Source organism: Numida meleagris, chromosome 2 (genome assembly GCF_002078875.1).
Source record: "Numida meleagris isolate 19003 breed g44 Domestic line chromosome 2, NumMel1.0, whole genome shotgun sequence".
In the NCBI taxonomy this organism is placed as follows: domain Eukaryota; kingdom Metazoa; phylum Chordata; class Aves; order Galliformes; family Numididae; genus Numida; species Numida meleagris.
Window position 1 is genome coordinate 42,925,117 of NC_034410.1, and position 15,925 is coordinate 42,941,041.

Sequence of the window (15,925 nt, forward strand, 5' to 3'; positions counted from 1 at the left end):
TCTTTTAGTCTAATACACTGGATGCTTGCTGGACTGGAGGGTTAACAGACCTCTCTATTTGACAAGCTCCTTGTCTTAATTGTCAGAAGGGCTCATCAACGCTGGCTTTAATGGTTGTTAAAGGCGTGCTCACACAATGAACCCTGTAACTGTCTCTTTAGAAAACCTTTTTCAAGCACTTGCTAAATACAATAAGCATTTCTACGTGGATGTAACAGTAGTGCAGTGGACAAATAATACGGGTGGAAAGAGGCATGAAAAAAGCTTTGTGTTTTATAGATATCGCATTTTTAGAAACATGACTGCTATTTCTCCTTAAAGAACCCCTCAGAAACAAACAAATGAACAAAACCCCAAAAGCAACGATTGTTAATTGAAGTTTTACAATCTAGGCACTATAAAACTAGGAGTGGAAGCAAGAAGCACACTGTCTGCCTTCACTGCTGTATTACTGGTAGTTGACTTGTCCCTTTCTCAACTCCCCCCAAAGTCTCTGGGATGGCTCATGAATGGGAAGTCACTTCCATTTGGTCTGTGCAGAAACAATTGTTGGCACTTGGTGGAATTTGACTCTCTCATCTATGAACCAACAAAAATATGCCAGCTAGTAAGGAGGATCCTGGCTAAAGCAGGGCTCAGCTAAATCATCTGACTGTTTTCTTGGCTTGCCTCTGAAATGCATGTGAAATAGATCAAATCACCTCATTCTGGCTATTTATTATGAATAATGCCATTAGACAGTGCTAATTAACTCTAAGTTGTAAGAAAATGTTGTTACAGAAAGTGCTGATTAATGGTAGGTTACCTAAATGTGAGATACGTGGAGCAAAGATGGACAGACACCTAACATTTGCTGTAGCACACATTCATGGCAGCTGTTTAGCTCTGGAATCATACTTATGCCTCTGCATTTGTCCAAGCCAAATTTCAAATAGGATAGATTCCTGAGGCTGACCCAAAACCCATGTGCTTTATAACACTTACATTCTATTACAATTACTTAGTTCTTCTGTATTTCCTTCTCATTCACCCAGTGAATACAGACAAACGGCATCTTACCATGACTTGATAAGAAGCTTTAATTCTGTACATTTCTCTGTGTTGGAATGAATACTCAGCAGCAACCTAATTTTGTTAACATTTCTCCCCCACTGTTCTATGAGATTTAAATAGCCATCATTGGTATTCTGAACTGTTTTCATCCGGAAAGATTCCAGTTCTCTTTCACAGCCCAGCAAAGTCTTAGTCTTGCACTAAGAAGTTGATAAGGGCAGTTCTTGGAGACAGAAAGGCCTTTTTAATGGTTCTTCCCTGGAGATGCTTGGCTCCAAGTTCACTTTGAAGAACTAGCTCGTGGACTTCTTCAAAATTGCGGGCTGCTTGCTGAGGCACAAAAACTTTGCCGCAGGCTTTGTTATTGATCTGGAAAACAGAAACATAAGAACAAGAAAAGACAGAAGTTACTAGACTGATTTATAAACTTTCATCTCCTGACTGCAATCCATCTCATTACATGTGGGGAAAAAAGTGGATCAAACTGTCTTTGCCTCAGTATGAAACTTTCTAAGTAGAGGATAAAATTTTCCATACCTCCTGGCCCTCCAGAATAGCAGAAGAAAATATAAATGTGACTCAGGATACTCAAGCAAAATTTAAGTAGCCACCACAGGAAGTATTATTTTTTGAAGATAGCAAGCATTGCGTGACTATGTAATGTGGTGATCTTTTAAGCTTGAAAACAAGATAGCCGCACAGGCTGAATAAAGAGACAGCGAGCAGAATGGCTGGGATTCTCTACAGCTAAGTAATTCCTTCTATTCAAGTGCAGGATATATTCAAATAAAAATAGTTGTAGCTGAAAAGATATATCCAAAGGATTCTTCATAACTCATTTTTTTTTAAAAAAAAACAGGCTTTAGCTCATTGTCATGCTGTATTCTTACTAAAAGGATGACTCATTAAGCCAACCCAACCACAAAGATGACAAACCCTCTTAAGGTAATGCTTTCCTGTCTTTGGCTGTTTTCAGAGCAATTTCCATACTAGTTTTGCACCAGCAGGGCAGAACCATTTAAGCAGAACAGAGTTAGGCCTTCAGTAGGAATCATCTCAATGCATAAAGTGATCTTATAATTCCTTTCTGTCATCCATTAAGACTAGATAATGTACAGAGTCTATTGAGTCCTACTGAGTTCCTTTTCTGGAAATAACATAAAATTTACAATTAAAAAAGCTTTCAGATTTATATGAAGTGTCTTCTAACATTCTCTTCTACATTTTAGCTAATTAAATAGTATGAAATTTTTAATCCAGTTCAATCAAATTACTTGCTTGCTTGAGAACCTCCTGCAAACACTGCAGATCTTTGCCTGCTAGACACCACTGTAACTATTTTTCCATCACCTAAAATTAACATATGTTGCTGCATACAGCTTGGACATAAAAATGCAGACAGCTTGTTTTTTTTATCCAGGATACGTGGATGCAACATACCACAAATGGGAGAGACCTACTTCAGTTACCTGGTTTGTATTTTATTTAACACAAAACAATCTGTGCCGTTCTCTGAGAGAGGAAGATGAGACAGCCTTTTAAGGAACAAGATGAAGTCTCAAATGCAGCTGGGATGAGTCACTTCTGGTTTTTGACTAGCCTTGACATTAATTTGCAGTGATAATGTAAGTAGACTTTTAAGTATCCTTGCCTGCATCCATAACTTGGTATCATAAAAGAGTGTCTGTGTGTTAAGCTTCGCCTTTAGTACCTTACGCGAAATAAATCCTTTGAAAAACAAGAGCATTTTATTTTTAAAGCTTCTGTGAAAAAAAAACACAAGTAGTTCTTTTTGACTTGGTACTTCAGAGAAGAAAAATATTCCATGGGAAAAAAAGAAAATGTTAAAAATCAAACCTGGAGCAGTTTCAGTGAGAAGATGAAGCAAGCTTGTGGGCTTGCTGCTAGGACACACAGCCTGTCGTTCAAAACTATGCCTGGTCAGTTAGATGTCATTCACATTCATCCATGATGCAAACTATTACGTTCCAGAGGACAGATGCTGACGGGGGGAAAATTGGCACAGCTAGCCTAGCTGGTGCTGTTCTCAACTGAAAAGACAACTGGGCTAGATCTATGTAGCAAATGAACGACTCCTAGCAGCTGTGTTTTCCCAGAAAGGTTGAGGAGCCCTGGCAGCCTGACTGTGTGTGCCTTCCCACACATGGCACTGTGAATTGCATCAAATGGCAGATTGGTTATGATTTCAGCACATATTTGTAGAATGGTTTTCATTATAATATAGGTATCATGGTGCAGAGTCAAATATATCAACGCCATTCCTAAAAAATAAAAAGTTGTCTGCAGGTTTGATCACACACTGTATGTAACAAGTGCCCTATTCATATTACTCTTTTAGTCGAGGTATTAGATTCTCCTCAGGACATACATCGCTGGCTATGCCTCCAGCAATCTGCGTCTCACTAGACCAGCAGCATATCCCTCATTAACTTCGGGTAAGAGTGCCAGCACAAGAAATGTGGGCGCTAGCAGCCTTGTTTCTCTGAAAAACTTTCACAGAAAATTGCAACCTCAAATGAGGTTGAGTCCTTTCTTCTGCTGAGAAAGGAAGCTGCTGATTTCCCTTCTGCTTTTTTGTTTGAGTTTTCTTAGAACAGCCCCATTTATTCATAATCCTTTGGAGAAATAAAAAGGAAAGTAAGTATCTGTGCAGTTGTAGGCCTTCCTTATACTCAGAAGCATTAAAATGATGCAAACTTAGCTTTTGTTTTCAAAAAAGCAGTTGTAAGACTGCAGCTGTTAACAGTTCTGCACCACCTACACAACGTGAGGAACGTTACAAGTGTGTTGACAACATGAAATGTTGTGACTCTGCATTCGGGTCAGATTTTTCACAGCGTTAACAATATATGTTAGGACGTACTATAAGAGCAGGCAAATGAAAATTTTTCAACTTGGAGATAATATTTAGATCAACAGGTACACATGCTTCTCCATTAAGTTAAGTTTCAATGTCATTCTTGTATGCAGTCTATATTGTACCAGTCAAGGGTGCAGAGAGTTGGTTCATTTTGCTGCCTTGGGTTAAATATGGAAAGACATAACTCCAGCACAGACAGGAAATAATGAAGTATCTTGTGTCAAGAGAAATAAAACCATGTCTCAGCAGGCAAATTGCTGGCAGCCTGAGGCAGTTTGAGGTCTTGAGAAGAATAGGGTTGTGGCCCAAAGACTCAGCTTGACTGTGCAGCCTTGTGAAGAGACACTGTCTCTTTGCAACTAACCAGTTCCTCCTTACTTTGAGTTTCTTGTTTTAATGAAGGCAATTTATTTTTACAGCCATACAAAAGCCTGCAGTGGTCACGTGACTTTGAAATATTCACATTTATAATGGTTTGTCACAGCTTCTCTGTATGTCCCTTTTACCTTACTCTTAAGGTAGCAAGCCAGGCACTCCCACAGTCATTATTTTTAAGAAATATTCTCAGTCTTTAAGAGAAACTTGTCTCTCTGTTCTTCCATTCACTTAATTTCTCAGGCCTAGGAAAGGTGTTTACACACATCGTATTACTCCATGAACTGAACATACAGTGGTTGATCATTCCCTTATTAGAGGATTTCTACACAAGGCTATAGCTTTGACAAAGTCAATCAGGACAAGAAACAAAAATAATTTTCACCATGATTGCTTGAAGCAAAAAATATTTTTATTTTTCTGTTTTCTATCTCTGAGAAGAAAGTTTTAATATTAGAAGAAAAATATTAGTAGTGTTTAGGCTTTCTTACGCTCGGTTGTACAGTCCTGAAAGCATCTAGGTCAGAATATTCTTTGCGCTGTTGAAGTTTTTACTTTAAAAATACGCTTAAAAACACTTGCTTTAAACACAATTGCAAAGAAGTTCCTATAATTACACAGCTTCTCATGCATAGAATCCTCCTAAATTGAATACTGCAATCTAAGGTGTTCCCCAGCTGACTGGAAGGGAAAGGTTTACTTTGAGCTTGAGTAAAGTAATTGTATCTAAGTGAAGATTTTGTGGATATATGACCCTTTAACTGGTATTTAAAAACTGCATATCACTTACAAAAAAAAAAAAATTAAAAAGCAGAAAAATGACAATGAACATTAGCCTGAAGTCTGTTGTTAACCCAGCTAGGACATGAGTCTTTGTCTTCGGTTTGGGAAGAGATGCCAACAACTGAAAATTTCCTGCAAAAGACATACTCTGCGGCCACTGCTAAGGATATACATTGAACATTAGAAAAATTAGTGTTCTTAGCAGCATTTTCCATTGTGTTCAAGTGGACCAGCTCAGAGATCCGGCAAGACATGAAACTGTTTGCAAAGATACTTTTGATTAAGGAAGTCTACAGCAACACAGCTTTCCCTAAATCTAACCAACTTCTTTCCTTCTTAAAAAAAGCAAAACAGCTAAGCATAAATAACTGCACAGTTTACTTCTTCTATCCAAAGGAGCTAACAGAATACAACAGATCAAAAAACCATAATGCATTGTTTCTGTTTCTCTTGCACACTCACGTTCAGATCATGCAGTTTTAAATGACTGAAGGTCATTTCTTCTGGAGACATCTCATTCAAAGTACAGAATATCCAGAGACACAAAAAAACCATTTAAGTTAAAGCACTGACGCTGAGCATGTTTGCATGATATATGAAAGACTTCTCTGGTGAGCAGTGAAAAAGACAGGAGCACTGCTGGTTTGTAAGATGTAGCTACATATTTGCAGACAATCACAATGCCTGAGCATGGAGGACCTGAATTCAAGCAGACTGAGAATCAGCTAATAGAAGAGCTGAGATCCCCCATGGATCCCACCCACCTGACTCCAAGTCCCACAGTTCCTCTGTGGCCCACAGTGGCACTCGCTGCTACTGTACTCCGTGTACAGATAAAGCTTTATGATGCTTGCAAGCATGCTAAGTACAGACTAGACAGATAGAGATGTAGGAAAAAAAAGACAGTAAACCACACTGTGCCTGTGCACATACCCATTTTGGGAAATAACAGGTTAGCTAAATGTAGTTACAGGTCAACTCTTCTACTGAACTGCCAGCTCCTTCCATAAACCTCAAAGGTTTTAGAGCTCAAATAGGATCTGGAATGTAATTCTAACATTAGCAAAACTACCTTTTTTTTTTCTAAACCTCATTCCTGGAAATATGCTTTGTTGAAATTTGCCAGAAGTTCTGCCTGAGACGGACAGGAAACATACTTCGGCAAAAATTGAAGCAGCTAAAACCAGCTTGTAATTGGTTACATTAGGCAACCACAGCACCTCAGGTAGTACAAGAAATGACCTCATTTTTCATTTTTGTACAGCATCAAGATCATAATGGTCTGACAGGCAAAAAAATTTGGAGTGACCTATATGTATTTTAGTCATGCTTTTTGCTGCACTGCCCTTGCCTGCAGTGGTTTGTCTGTCAAATCTCCACATGTACTAATATCCAGTCAGTGAAAAAGATTTATATTTAGACTGTCTCCCTTCCTGACAAACTATGCGTCTTTCATTTAGGAAACCGTTTTAATTACTCAGCACAACTTAATTGCAACTTCCGTCCTATCTCACCTGTCACTGAGCCATATAAATAGGGAACAAACTTCCACAAGAGCAGGGATTTTGTCACCTTCTTTGATCTTACAATGCATTAATTGACCCAACTGAAAATAAATGAAGAACTCTTACCAGGACAGACATCTCCACTACATCTGCTGGTTGAAGGTATTCCGGGTCTACTTTGGGCCAGGACTGATGCAGCACATCGGCACCCCAGTTATGATGAGTACAAAGTTTATTCTCTATATGTGCCAGACCTGGAAAATGAAACCCATTCAACCATATTATCATCAGAACATTCCATCTTTAGGATTTGTTTGATAAATAGGATCAGAACAAAGTTTACTTTGAAAGCAAGTTCCTTAAGGAGGAAGTAACACTGTTTAGATGAGCATACAGCACATTTTAAACAGAAAGATAAACAGCTGTGAAAACATTCGCTTTATACTATGTGTAGCCACTCTAACATGAACATTGGGGGTACATTTTAGATTAGGATTAGTATTTAAAAAAAAATCTGTTTGAAGAATTCAACTGAAATATCAACCTAATTTACTAAAACAAGCAGGAAAACATACAAAGCCTTCCTATCGAGGAACTCTCTCAAAATAAGGCACAATTATGGCTTAATATTTTATCATCTGTCATATGCTGGGTGGTTTCCTGCAATGCGCTGGGTAGTTTCACCAGCAAGTCAAGCTACTCGCAAGATGTGAAGAATCTATTTGCTCACAAATTAAAGGTGCTATGTAAGCATACCTTGCACAGCTTGCTTGTTTTCTTATTTCATGTGTATGCTGAAATAGTTTATCCTTTGATTTTATTTAAAAATACTCTTAAAATGGCTATAAATGATCTTGTTCTATTAAATAGACTTTGCACCCCAAGACAATTCATTCCTAAAGTACCAGTAGAATTAGTTGTAATTCATTCTGAAGCCACATTCCTTAAATGAATTAAAGCTTCCGAGTGGAATTTATGTTTCTGTCTACTCCAACTGTAGGGCAAAATAGAAAGATTTTACTGAGAAGGCTGACAAATATGCAATACTGTCAAGGACAGCTGTTGTGATTGTTTCCTACAAAGCCAGTAGATTTTTAAATTAAAAACATGAGTAAGAATATGGATTAAAGCTTTTTTTTTTTAAAGCATATGCTTCCTTCAGAACTGCAAAACATAACAACCAAAGAGAATTTGAAAACTCATCTGGTTTAAGGAAACTCAAGAAGATAAAGAAAACACAGCACAATAGCAGAAGCAAAAACATACACCATGAATAATACACCAATTTATCTAGCTGGATTGTTTAGACTAATAGGGAGAATAACAGCAAACAGAAACATAAAGAGAAGGCAACTTCCTCCAGAATGAAATCCACCAGATACTTGTCAGTGCTTTTTCAGACAAAGCACTACTGTAAAGCAACACACAATCTTGCTGTTTTCTGAATCACTCAGGGGCAGTATGGTGGACTGCTGGGAGCTATTTCTAATAGCAAGCAAGAATGTGCATGTTTCCTAAGAATAACAATGAAGCTGCAATATTTTTAGGTAAATAATTGATTAAACTCTTCAGCGCATCTGGATTTGTGTGTTTCTTCCCTATTGTAACAGTTGCTCAGAAACCGAAAGAGCAGAAGATAAGAAATCAAGCAGAAAAAAAAAAAAAAAAACAACCCTTCACATTGGTGATTCATTATCACGTTGACTTTAAAGATGACAGCTGCTAAATTCTTCCCCTTTTGGCTTTCGAACATACAGATGAGCTCATTTCTTTCCAACCGATCACATGCCTTGTGGCAGAAGCACGCATACTGGCCACTCCTTATTTTCCTGTTGAAGTGGATTTTTCTAGCTTTTTAAAAACCACTTTCTGATATAAGTGAAGAGCTTCCATCTACATGGGCAGAAACAGGGTCACATTTAATCCCTGTGGAAGCTGTCAGTTGTGGTAAACCTACTAATAAAAAATAATTAAGAGGTATTCTGAAGCAGATAAAGCATGATTAAGCACAATGTCAATCTTTTGGTTCGTTTTTTTGCTACAAAATGGGCTATGAGCTCACCCGTATTAGAAAAAAAAAGTGCAAAAGTCGACAGAACTAGTTTCAGAAAACAGTTGGACAGGAAACCAAAATGAAGGTTTTACTTAGGTTGCCTGTTTGGCTTCCTGCCTTAAACTCACATTCTGCAAGCTGTACAACACAGAAAATACAGTCATGATTTGTTTGGTTTTCAAAGTGCAACACACAGCATCAGAAAATTCATCATCATAATCTAGATGTGCTGGCACACTGAGCAGGACCTAGACAGAATTTCCTCCAGCCCTTCCACTTGACTCTGATTCATTAAACAAAAGCACCATTTGAGGTGTTAAGAACCAACAATTTCACAGACTTTTATTGTAAAAACATTAAAAACTTGGGATACTATCTTATTGTACTGGAAAGCACCTACTGAAATGCACATTATGAAGCAGTGTGCATTTTGCTTTCTATTCATTGTCTTGCTTTGATTTTTCAGCTCTATCTTCTCTTGCAAACACAGCACAGAAAGCCAGCTGAGTGTACTTTTGACAGAGCTTACATGTACAGCCATTTCTGGGGACAGGTCTTGTGCTCAATCCAAAGCCCTGATCCTGCAATTGGATCAGTGTCAATGGACTTTCACTAGCTGGCAAGCTAACACTGAACCAAGCTTTCCCCAGCCAGTAACGCACTGGGCTGAAGCCTTCATTAACACTGCAGCATATTATGCTGCTGTAAATGAGTGAGCTGAGAGAAGGAGGAGAGAGGACAAGTCTAACAACATTTAAGCTCACGGCAATGTTTTATTAGCATTACGTGAATCATTAGTATTTCATTAAAATAATCCTTCCCCTAAGGTGCTATTTGGGTGGAAGAGCAGACTGGCAAAATAAGGAGATATTTGAGAAGAGAGATGTGGAAGCAATTGTCTATTGTGAAGGGAAAGTAGGACAGTAAAGTATTTCTAATCTTACAGAAAAAAAAGCATTAGCATAATGAATCTGTTAAATTCCAGAAATGGTACAGATAGTTTGATGTGACGTTATGTAGGCAAGAGAAAAAGATGTGATTACGAAATAAACTGAGGAATGGCTGGTATGGCGAGGGACAACGGCCAACACTGAGAGCTTAACAAAGGAAAAAGGCAAGGAGGACGGAAGTCTTTATGGGAGATAAAAGGAAATTAATTAAGGCTTCTGAAACTATGCCAGTATTGGAGTTTGTTTTCTAATAGGGGATAGAAGAAGACCAGCGGAGCAGTAGACGGTGACTATGAGGACACATTATCCAAATGCTGATGACCTTTGGATTTAGCAAAATCAAAACAATAGAGATCTCTGTTAAGTAAAAATCCACCACGCTAGCAGGTAAGCAGATAGAGTTTTTAAGAAGCTCAGAGCAGGAATTTCTAGCAGTTGGTAGACACATTCTGGACGGGTGTCTTCCTGGTCTCTGCAGTCCCTCCCAAGGATTGTTAGCTTGTTACTTTGTTCTTCACATGCTCTTTTACTTTTTAATGAATCTTCCTATTTGACAGATTCAGGCAAGCTGAATATCAGAAATACCTTTCTGGAGTCCAGGAGGACCATGCCTGCCAGTCATACATTAAATGGTCTGCAACCTCAAAGAAATTACAGCAATACAGTAACAGCTATTTGTGGACAGCTCTGAGAAAAGCTGTATTATACTACTGGTAGCACAAGTCAGAAATATATGGATTAATTCAGTATGTTGCTTGGGGATTCATTTTGTATATTCCTTAGTGACAGAGCACCAAAGAGAGTTGTGAAAAGCCCGTGTTACTAAAAGCTAACTCTAGAATGCGTTTCCAATTCTGCAAACTCCCTGTGAGTCTCTTTGTTCTCCTGAAAACGATCTGCCTTCCTCCACTGGTACAGACTAATCCTTCATTTTGGATTACTCTTAGAGGGAAAAATCATTCTTTATTCCAAACTGGTCTTATTCTTGGATTTGTGCAGGTTACTTTGGGGGACTTCTGCATTCAATTTTTCTATGAAAATATGCAACATCACTTAGCTTCCAGTCCATTCTTCAGGAAAGTCTTGTTGGGCAAGGACTGAATCCAAACAGAAATACTTGCAGTAGAGCAACTGCAATGATAGTTTTAATGTCACTAAGACAATTATACCATTACAATTTCCAATAATTATGTTTCATCTCATTATATCTTAAGATGTGTTTATCATAAGTATATATCTTTCATGCACCATTTCTAATAACAATTTAATAACTCACAATAAGCAGTTTCGTATCCTTGGGTGGACAGCAAAACACTGTACTACTACAAACAAACAAAAAAACCCCACATCTCCAGTGGTGTCTGTATATTCCTCAGATACAAGGCTTCAGGAAGGAAATAGATTTCCTCATCCTGTTAGTGTTCATAAACTGCCAAGACATCAGGCGGATGAACTCTTCCCACACTGAAGGGCTACAGTAGCTTTTACATTAATAAGTTGTAACATAGCATACGCATCGCACAATTAAGACCATCAGGGTGACACACCAAAATACTGAAAATGTCCTCCTCTAAGCAGCAGAGAGAACTACTTCACATACAAAATATCAAAACACTCAGTACAGCTTTTTGGCTGCTGAAAGGTGAGGCACTTACGAAACAGCATTCAAGCAGCTTTTCCCTTCCCTTCAAACTAGAAATATTTGCTGCCAGCACTGAAGTATGCTCTTCAAACAGCTCACAAAAAAGACCAAAATCTTTCTGCAACCTGGTGCATGAAAACAAAGTGGTCACATATAAACTGAATCCCGTGGGAGAATAACTCTTCAGATGCAGAAGAACTGCTGTATCTTGAATCTACCTAATTTTACCTTAACTATATTTAAAACCTGAGTGCTACATAATGCCCTTGGGATATCAAACTAAAGTTATGAGTTTGCAAGGCTCATCAACTAGTCAATTAAGAAAACATAGTGGATCAAAATGCTATAACTTCTACAAATTAGGATAACATTATTATAATCAAAATGATGTACATCACTGATGCCGATTAGTCATTATTTAAAATGTCAAGCAAGGCATCTTTAATTACCACTTTAAAATTACCTTTACAATTTTCTTAATATTTTCATTTGTTTGCAGTCCTTTAGATGGACTGATTTGCAGTTACATCCAACTGGATTTAGAGAAGTTTTGTGCTAACCAAGAGGATAACTCCATGTAGGTCATTCCAAAAGGAATGCCTACTATTTGTTTCCAGGGAAACTACATCAGTTACAAAGAGCACACTATTTGATTGAGCAAATTCTCAGCTACAAAACGGTATTTTTCAACACAGTCACCACCATTAGCTACATATTCGCACCAGCAATGAAAAAAGCCTGCATGCCGCACTCATAAAAACCTGCACTGTGGAGGTGACACACTGTTTCACAGCTGCTATGACTGTCATTGCTAGGAAAATGTTGCCCATGCAGTCTATCTTTCATTGGCCTGAACAGATGGAATTCAGAAACTGCCAAATCCAGACTGTACAGTGGGTGTTGTAGGACAGTGCAGCCAAGATTGGCAACATGCTCCATAGTTTTAAAACTGGTATGGGGCCAGGCCTCATCGTGTTACAAGAGAAGGGTTGAAAGAGAAATTTTGAGATTAGTCAGCACTGCGATGTAGCCGTCAGAGTTGATAGTTTGTCCTGGTTCCAGGAAATCCAGAAGAACTTCCTATCCCAAAAGACAGAGGACAGCACTTTACCCACTGAGAGCTGTGTCTTGAACTTCTTCAATGGGGAATTCACGTGTCACCACTCCATGTACTTTTGTTTTGACTTTGGCTTGTAATGGTAATACCATATCTCATTTCTGCTAATGATGTGATCCAGGAAACTGTCACCTTCAGCCTCATATTGGCTCCATAGGTCCGGACAAACTTGCATATGGTGTTCTTTCTGTTCCCGTGTGAGCATTTGTGGGACCCACCTGGTGCAAATTCTGTGGTATTCCGGTGCCGTTGCCATTGTTTCCAATGCACTGAATTGCATTGAAAAGCCAATATTCAGCTCTGTACACAGTTCTCTGGTTGTAATCCACCTATTCACACGGATGAGCTGATTGAGACACTTTTCATTTCACGGTGTGACAGCTGTGCATGGCTATCCAGAATGTGCCTTGTCTTTCATGGCACTGTTGCCACAGCTGAAATGCACCACCCACTGCCTCACTGTGCTCACATCCATGGTTTGGTCTCCATAAACATTCAGCAAGTGTCAGCGAATGTCAGTGGGTGCCATTTTTATCTTGGGGAGGAATTCAAATTCAAAATCACACCTTTGCGTCATCTGCACTTCCATGTCAGACACCATTTTGTCAGACTGCCCTTCTGCTGCCATCTGTTACACGTCAACAAAATCTAACAGAGTATTGGTAGAAAGGTTCAACTTTTACTGCCATCCCACCAACATCTGCCTCTGATGCTTTGGGCCAACACAATAAAATAGGAGGTATTACTTCTGAAGCAGCCCTCATAGTTGGAGATTTTCCACCAGAAGTCCCAGTCCCAGGACAGAAATGCTAGATGTTGGCTATTTCTAAATAATACCGTCCTCTTACCAAAAAACAGTAGTTAATTGTATATACATTCTCCTGATAAAATTGTTTAATAATTTTGATGCAATGTAATGATTACCTTGCTAAAAGAGACTGAATTTTTCATGTTCAGTCATAACATTCTTCAGGTAATAATCACCACAAAAAGTTTTTGTTTTTTTTTTTATGCCAGGTGCATTGAATTATAACATGCAGTATTTGGACCACACAAGTAGAATTGCATTTTTAATTGCAGACAGCAGCTGAGGACAATACAATCCTAATTTTTATTATACATACTTTCCATTCTTACATCAGAGAGAGATCCAGTAAGTGTTCAATATTCTCATTCTCCAATGATTTTAGCAAAAAAAGGAAAGTGTCCCTTACTGTAGCAGTCAAAATGATCAACAAGATTAAGCTTTACATTTGATAAATTAGGCTAATTAAGACATCTGAGTGATTTCCTGTCATATTGTGAAACATTTGACAATTCTGTATCCCTAACATGCATTTGAATTTCACAGTTCACACAGCACTGCATGTTTAGATAATTAACCCAGACCACTTCGGACTCCATCTCAAGTATTGTGGAAAACAAAATCAGAACAATTACTTCAATTTAAATGTAATCTTCACTAGATGGTACTTTCTGTTATAAGAGAGTGCTGACTAAAAGTAGCATTTTCCAAATGGATTGTGTCTGATGCCACTCTATTCTGAACAATTAGGTTATTCTGAACATCTTAAAAATACTGGAAATGAAAACAAAATAAGAACCCCCCATCCAATAGGTCTTGCTGTTCCCAGACTGTGCCCCTATGATACTACTATCAACAAAAGCAGCCTTTCTTTGGCAGTTAATAATAGCGCACTGTCACATGCAGCTCTGCAATATAAGCTGTTTAATCACTCTATTCTGTAAACACTTGGAAGCGTAAAGTTCTAGGATGATTGTTGAAAATAAAACTGTTAAAACAGCATCCAAAAGCTAATATTAGGTCCAAAACCACATAGCAGTTTGTGGCCAGCCCAACACAGAATATATTCTTATCTTCCCACATGGCTTGGGACTTTTCCCAGTAAACCTTAAAAGTAACTGCTGAACTCTGGCACGTACATCCCTTATTTAACAGGTTTTAACTACAGTAACACTATGCAATTTAGCCCACTTAGGATTCAGACCTTAAGGCTTACAACTGTGGTGGATTACAAAAAAAAAACGGATTTCCTGTCTATCATTCACACTTTCCAGGGGAGGTTATCTTGCCATATAGAGACAATCAGTCTCTGAAGAGCAATAGCAAGAGCAGTTCTATAAATACCTTTCCACATCTCTGATGCAATGTGTGGAGCCATAGGTGCAACCATAATGCAGAGTGTAGCCAAAGCATCTTCATATTCTGCACTGTGAAGAACAAGAGGCCAAGAAGCTTGCTAAATGAAAAAAAAAAGAAAAAGAAAATAAATTGTAAATATGAATATTTTGGGGTGGGAAGTAAAATAGCTTAGCTAAGAATAACACGCAGTAACATTTCATTCAGATTTCTGCTGGTGCAGATTGTTATGAGTGCAGCACGCAGGCTCTGGTTCATTGCTGGTGAAAACGCATACCTAATGGTGGTGAGTATCTTTAAAAAAAATAGCATTTTGTAGCTGAGAATTTGCTCTACCAAGTAGTGTTATTATGCTCTTTGTATCTGTTGTAGTTTGCACAGAAACAAAAAGGAGGCATTATTTTCAGAGCAACACGTGTATTCTATATAACAAACCCTAAAATCAACATCTAGGTTCAGGACAATATAATTTTACAATAAATTAGGAACTTACAAGCAGTTCTGGAGAATTACAATTGCATCTCTTGGGCACAGAGTGCTCTCTGACACTGTTATAAAAAACAGACAAGCTGGGAAGCTAATCCTGAAGGGGCTGGTGCTGATAGATCCCTGGGGATCTGCTCCAGCACTGGAATCTGAACACTGACCTGCATGGACAACTGGCTTTGAGTAACATTGTGAATGCAGCCGCATCTACAAGTGCAATCTTGCATAAAATCCAAGCTACCTAAAGAGGTAAACCACTTGGACAAAAAACTCAGACTGTGATGAACACAGCATGTTTTTTGCTGGGATAAGGTTCAGTTATATCATATCCTAGAGCTGTTTAAGTAAAGCTGAGCTTAGTGTCAACGTGAAGTTTTAGAGCTGAAGGGAGCTCTGGGAGTGATACGGACAACACAGCCTTCTATGGGTTTGATGTCCAGATTGCTTTAGTAAAGTGTTCAGCTTGTACTAGTAAAGATAATTTTCCATTTCTTGTAAAAGGTGCCTGACAAGCAAGATTTGAACTTTAGCTCCTCTTTTAATCCAAGCAGAAAAGAACACCACTAAAAGCAGCTGGACAACTTTCTCTTTCTTTGCCTCTGTTTTGACTCTGACTGATTACCTCCCATGGAAAGTTCAGATTCTGCATTTAATTTATGATTCATCGCCCTAATGAAACAGCACAGAAGAATGTCAATACGTGTCAGCTTATGGGAACTAGTTCATGGGTGTGACGATCACCAGATCCTGCCTACTAGAAAATTGTCCAAAACCGATGATTGTTTAACACAGACCACAGAAGAGCTGACAGATGGCAACTTCTTGTCACTGCTACTCATGAGAAAAGCACAAACTAGATTTGAATAAATTTTAGTAACTACTACCTGTTTTTTTTTTATATAGAATTTTCACCCATCTC

At 38.4% G+C, this 15,925-nt stretch overlaps 1 protein-coding gene across 1 annotated transcript in view; it reads right to left on the bottom strand.

Annotated features, from left to right (window-relative positions):
• LARS2 (leucyl-tRNA synthetase 2, mitochondrial) overlaps positions 1,056-15,925 on the bottom strand; it is a 93,136-nt gene continuing 78,266 nt past the window's right edge. Inside the window, exons 19-21 of the mRNA XM_021386851.1 lie at positions 14,509-14,620; positions 6,724-6,851; positions 1,056-1,422 (exon numbers count right to left, since the gene is read on the bottom strand). Coding sequence (XP_021242526.1) covers positions 1,243-1,422; positions 6,724-6,851; positions 14,509-14,620 — 420 coding nt within the window. The 3' untranslated portion in view covers positions 1,056-1,242. The remainder of the gene's footprint in view (positions 1,423-6,723; positions 6,852-14,508; positions 14,621-15,925) is intronic.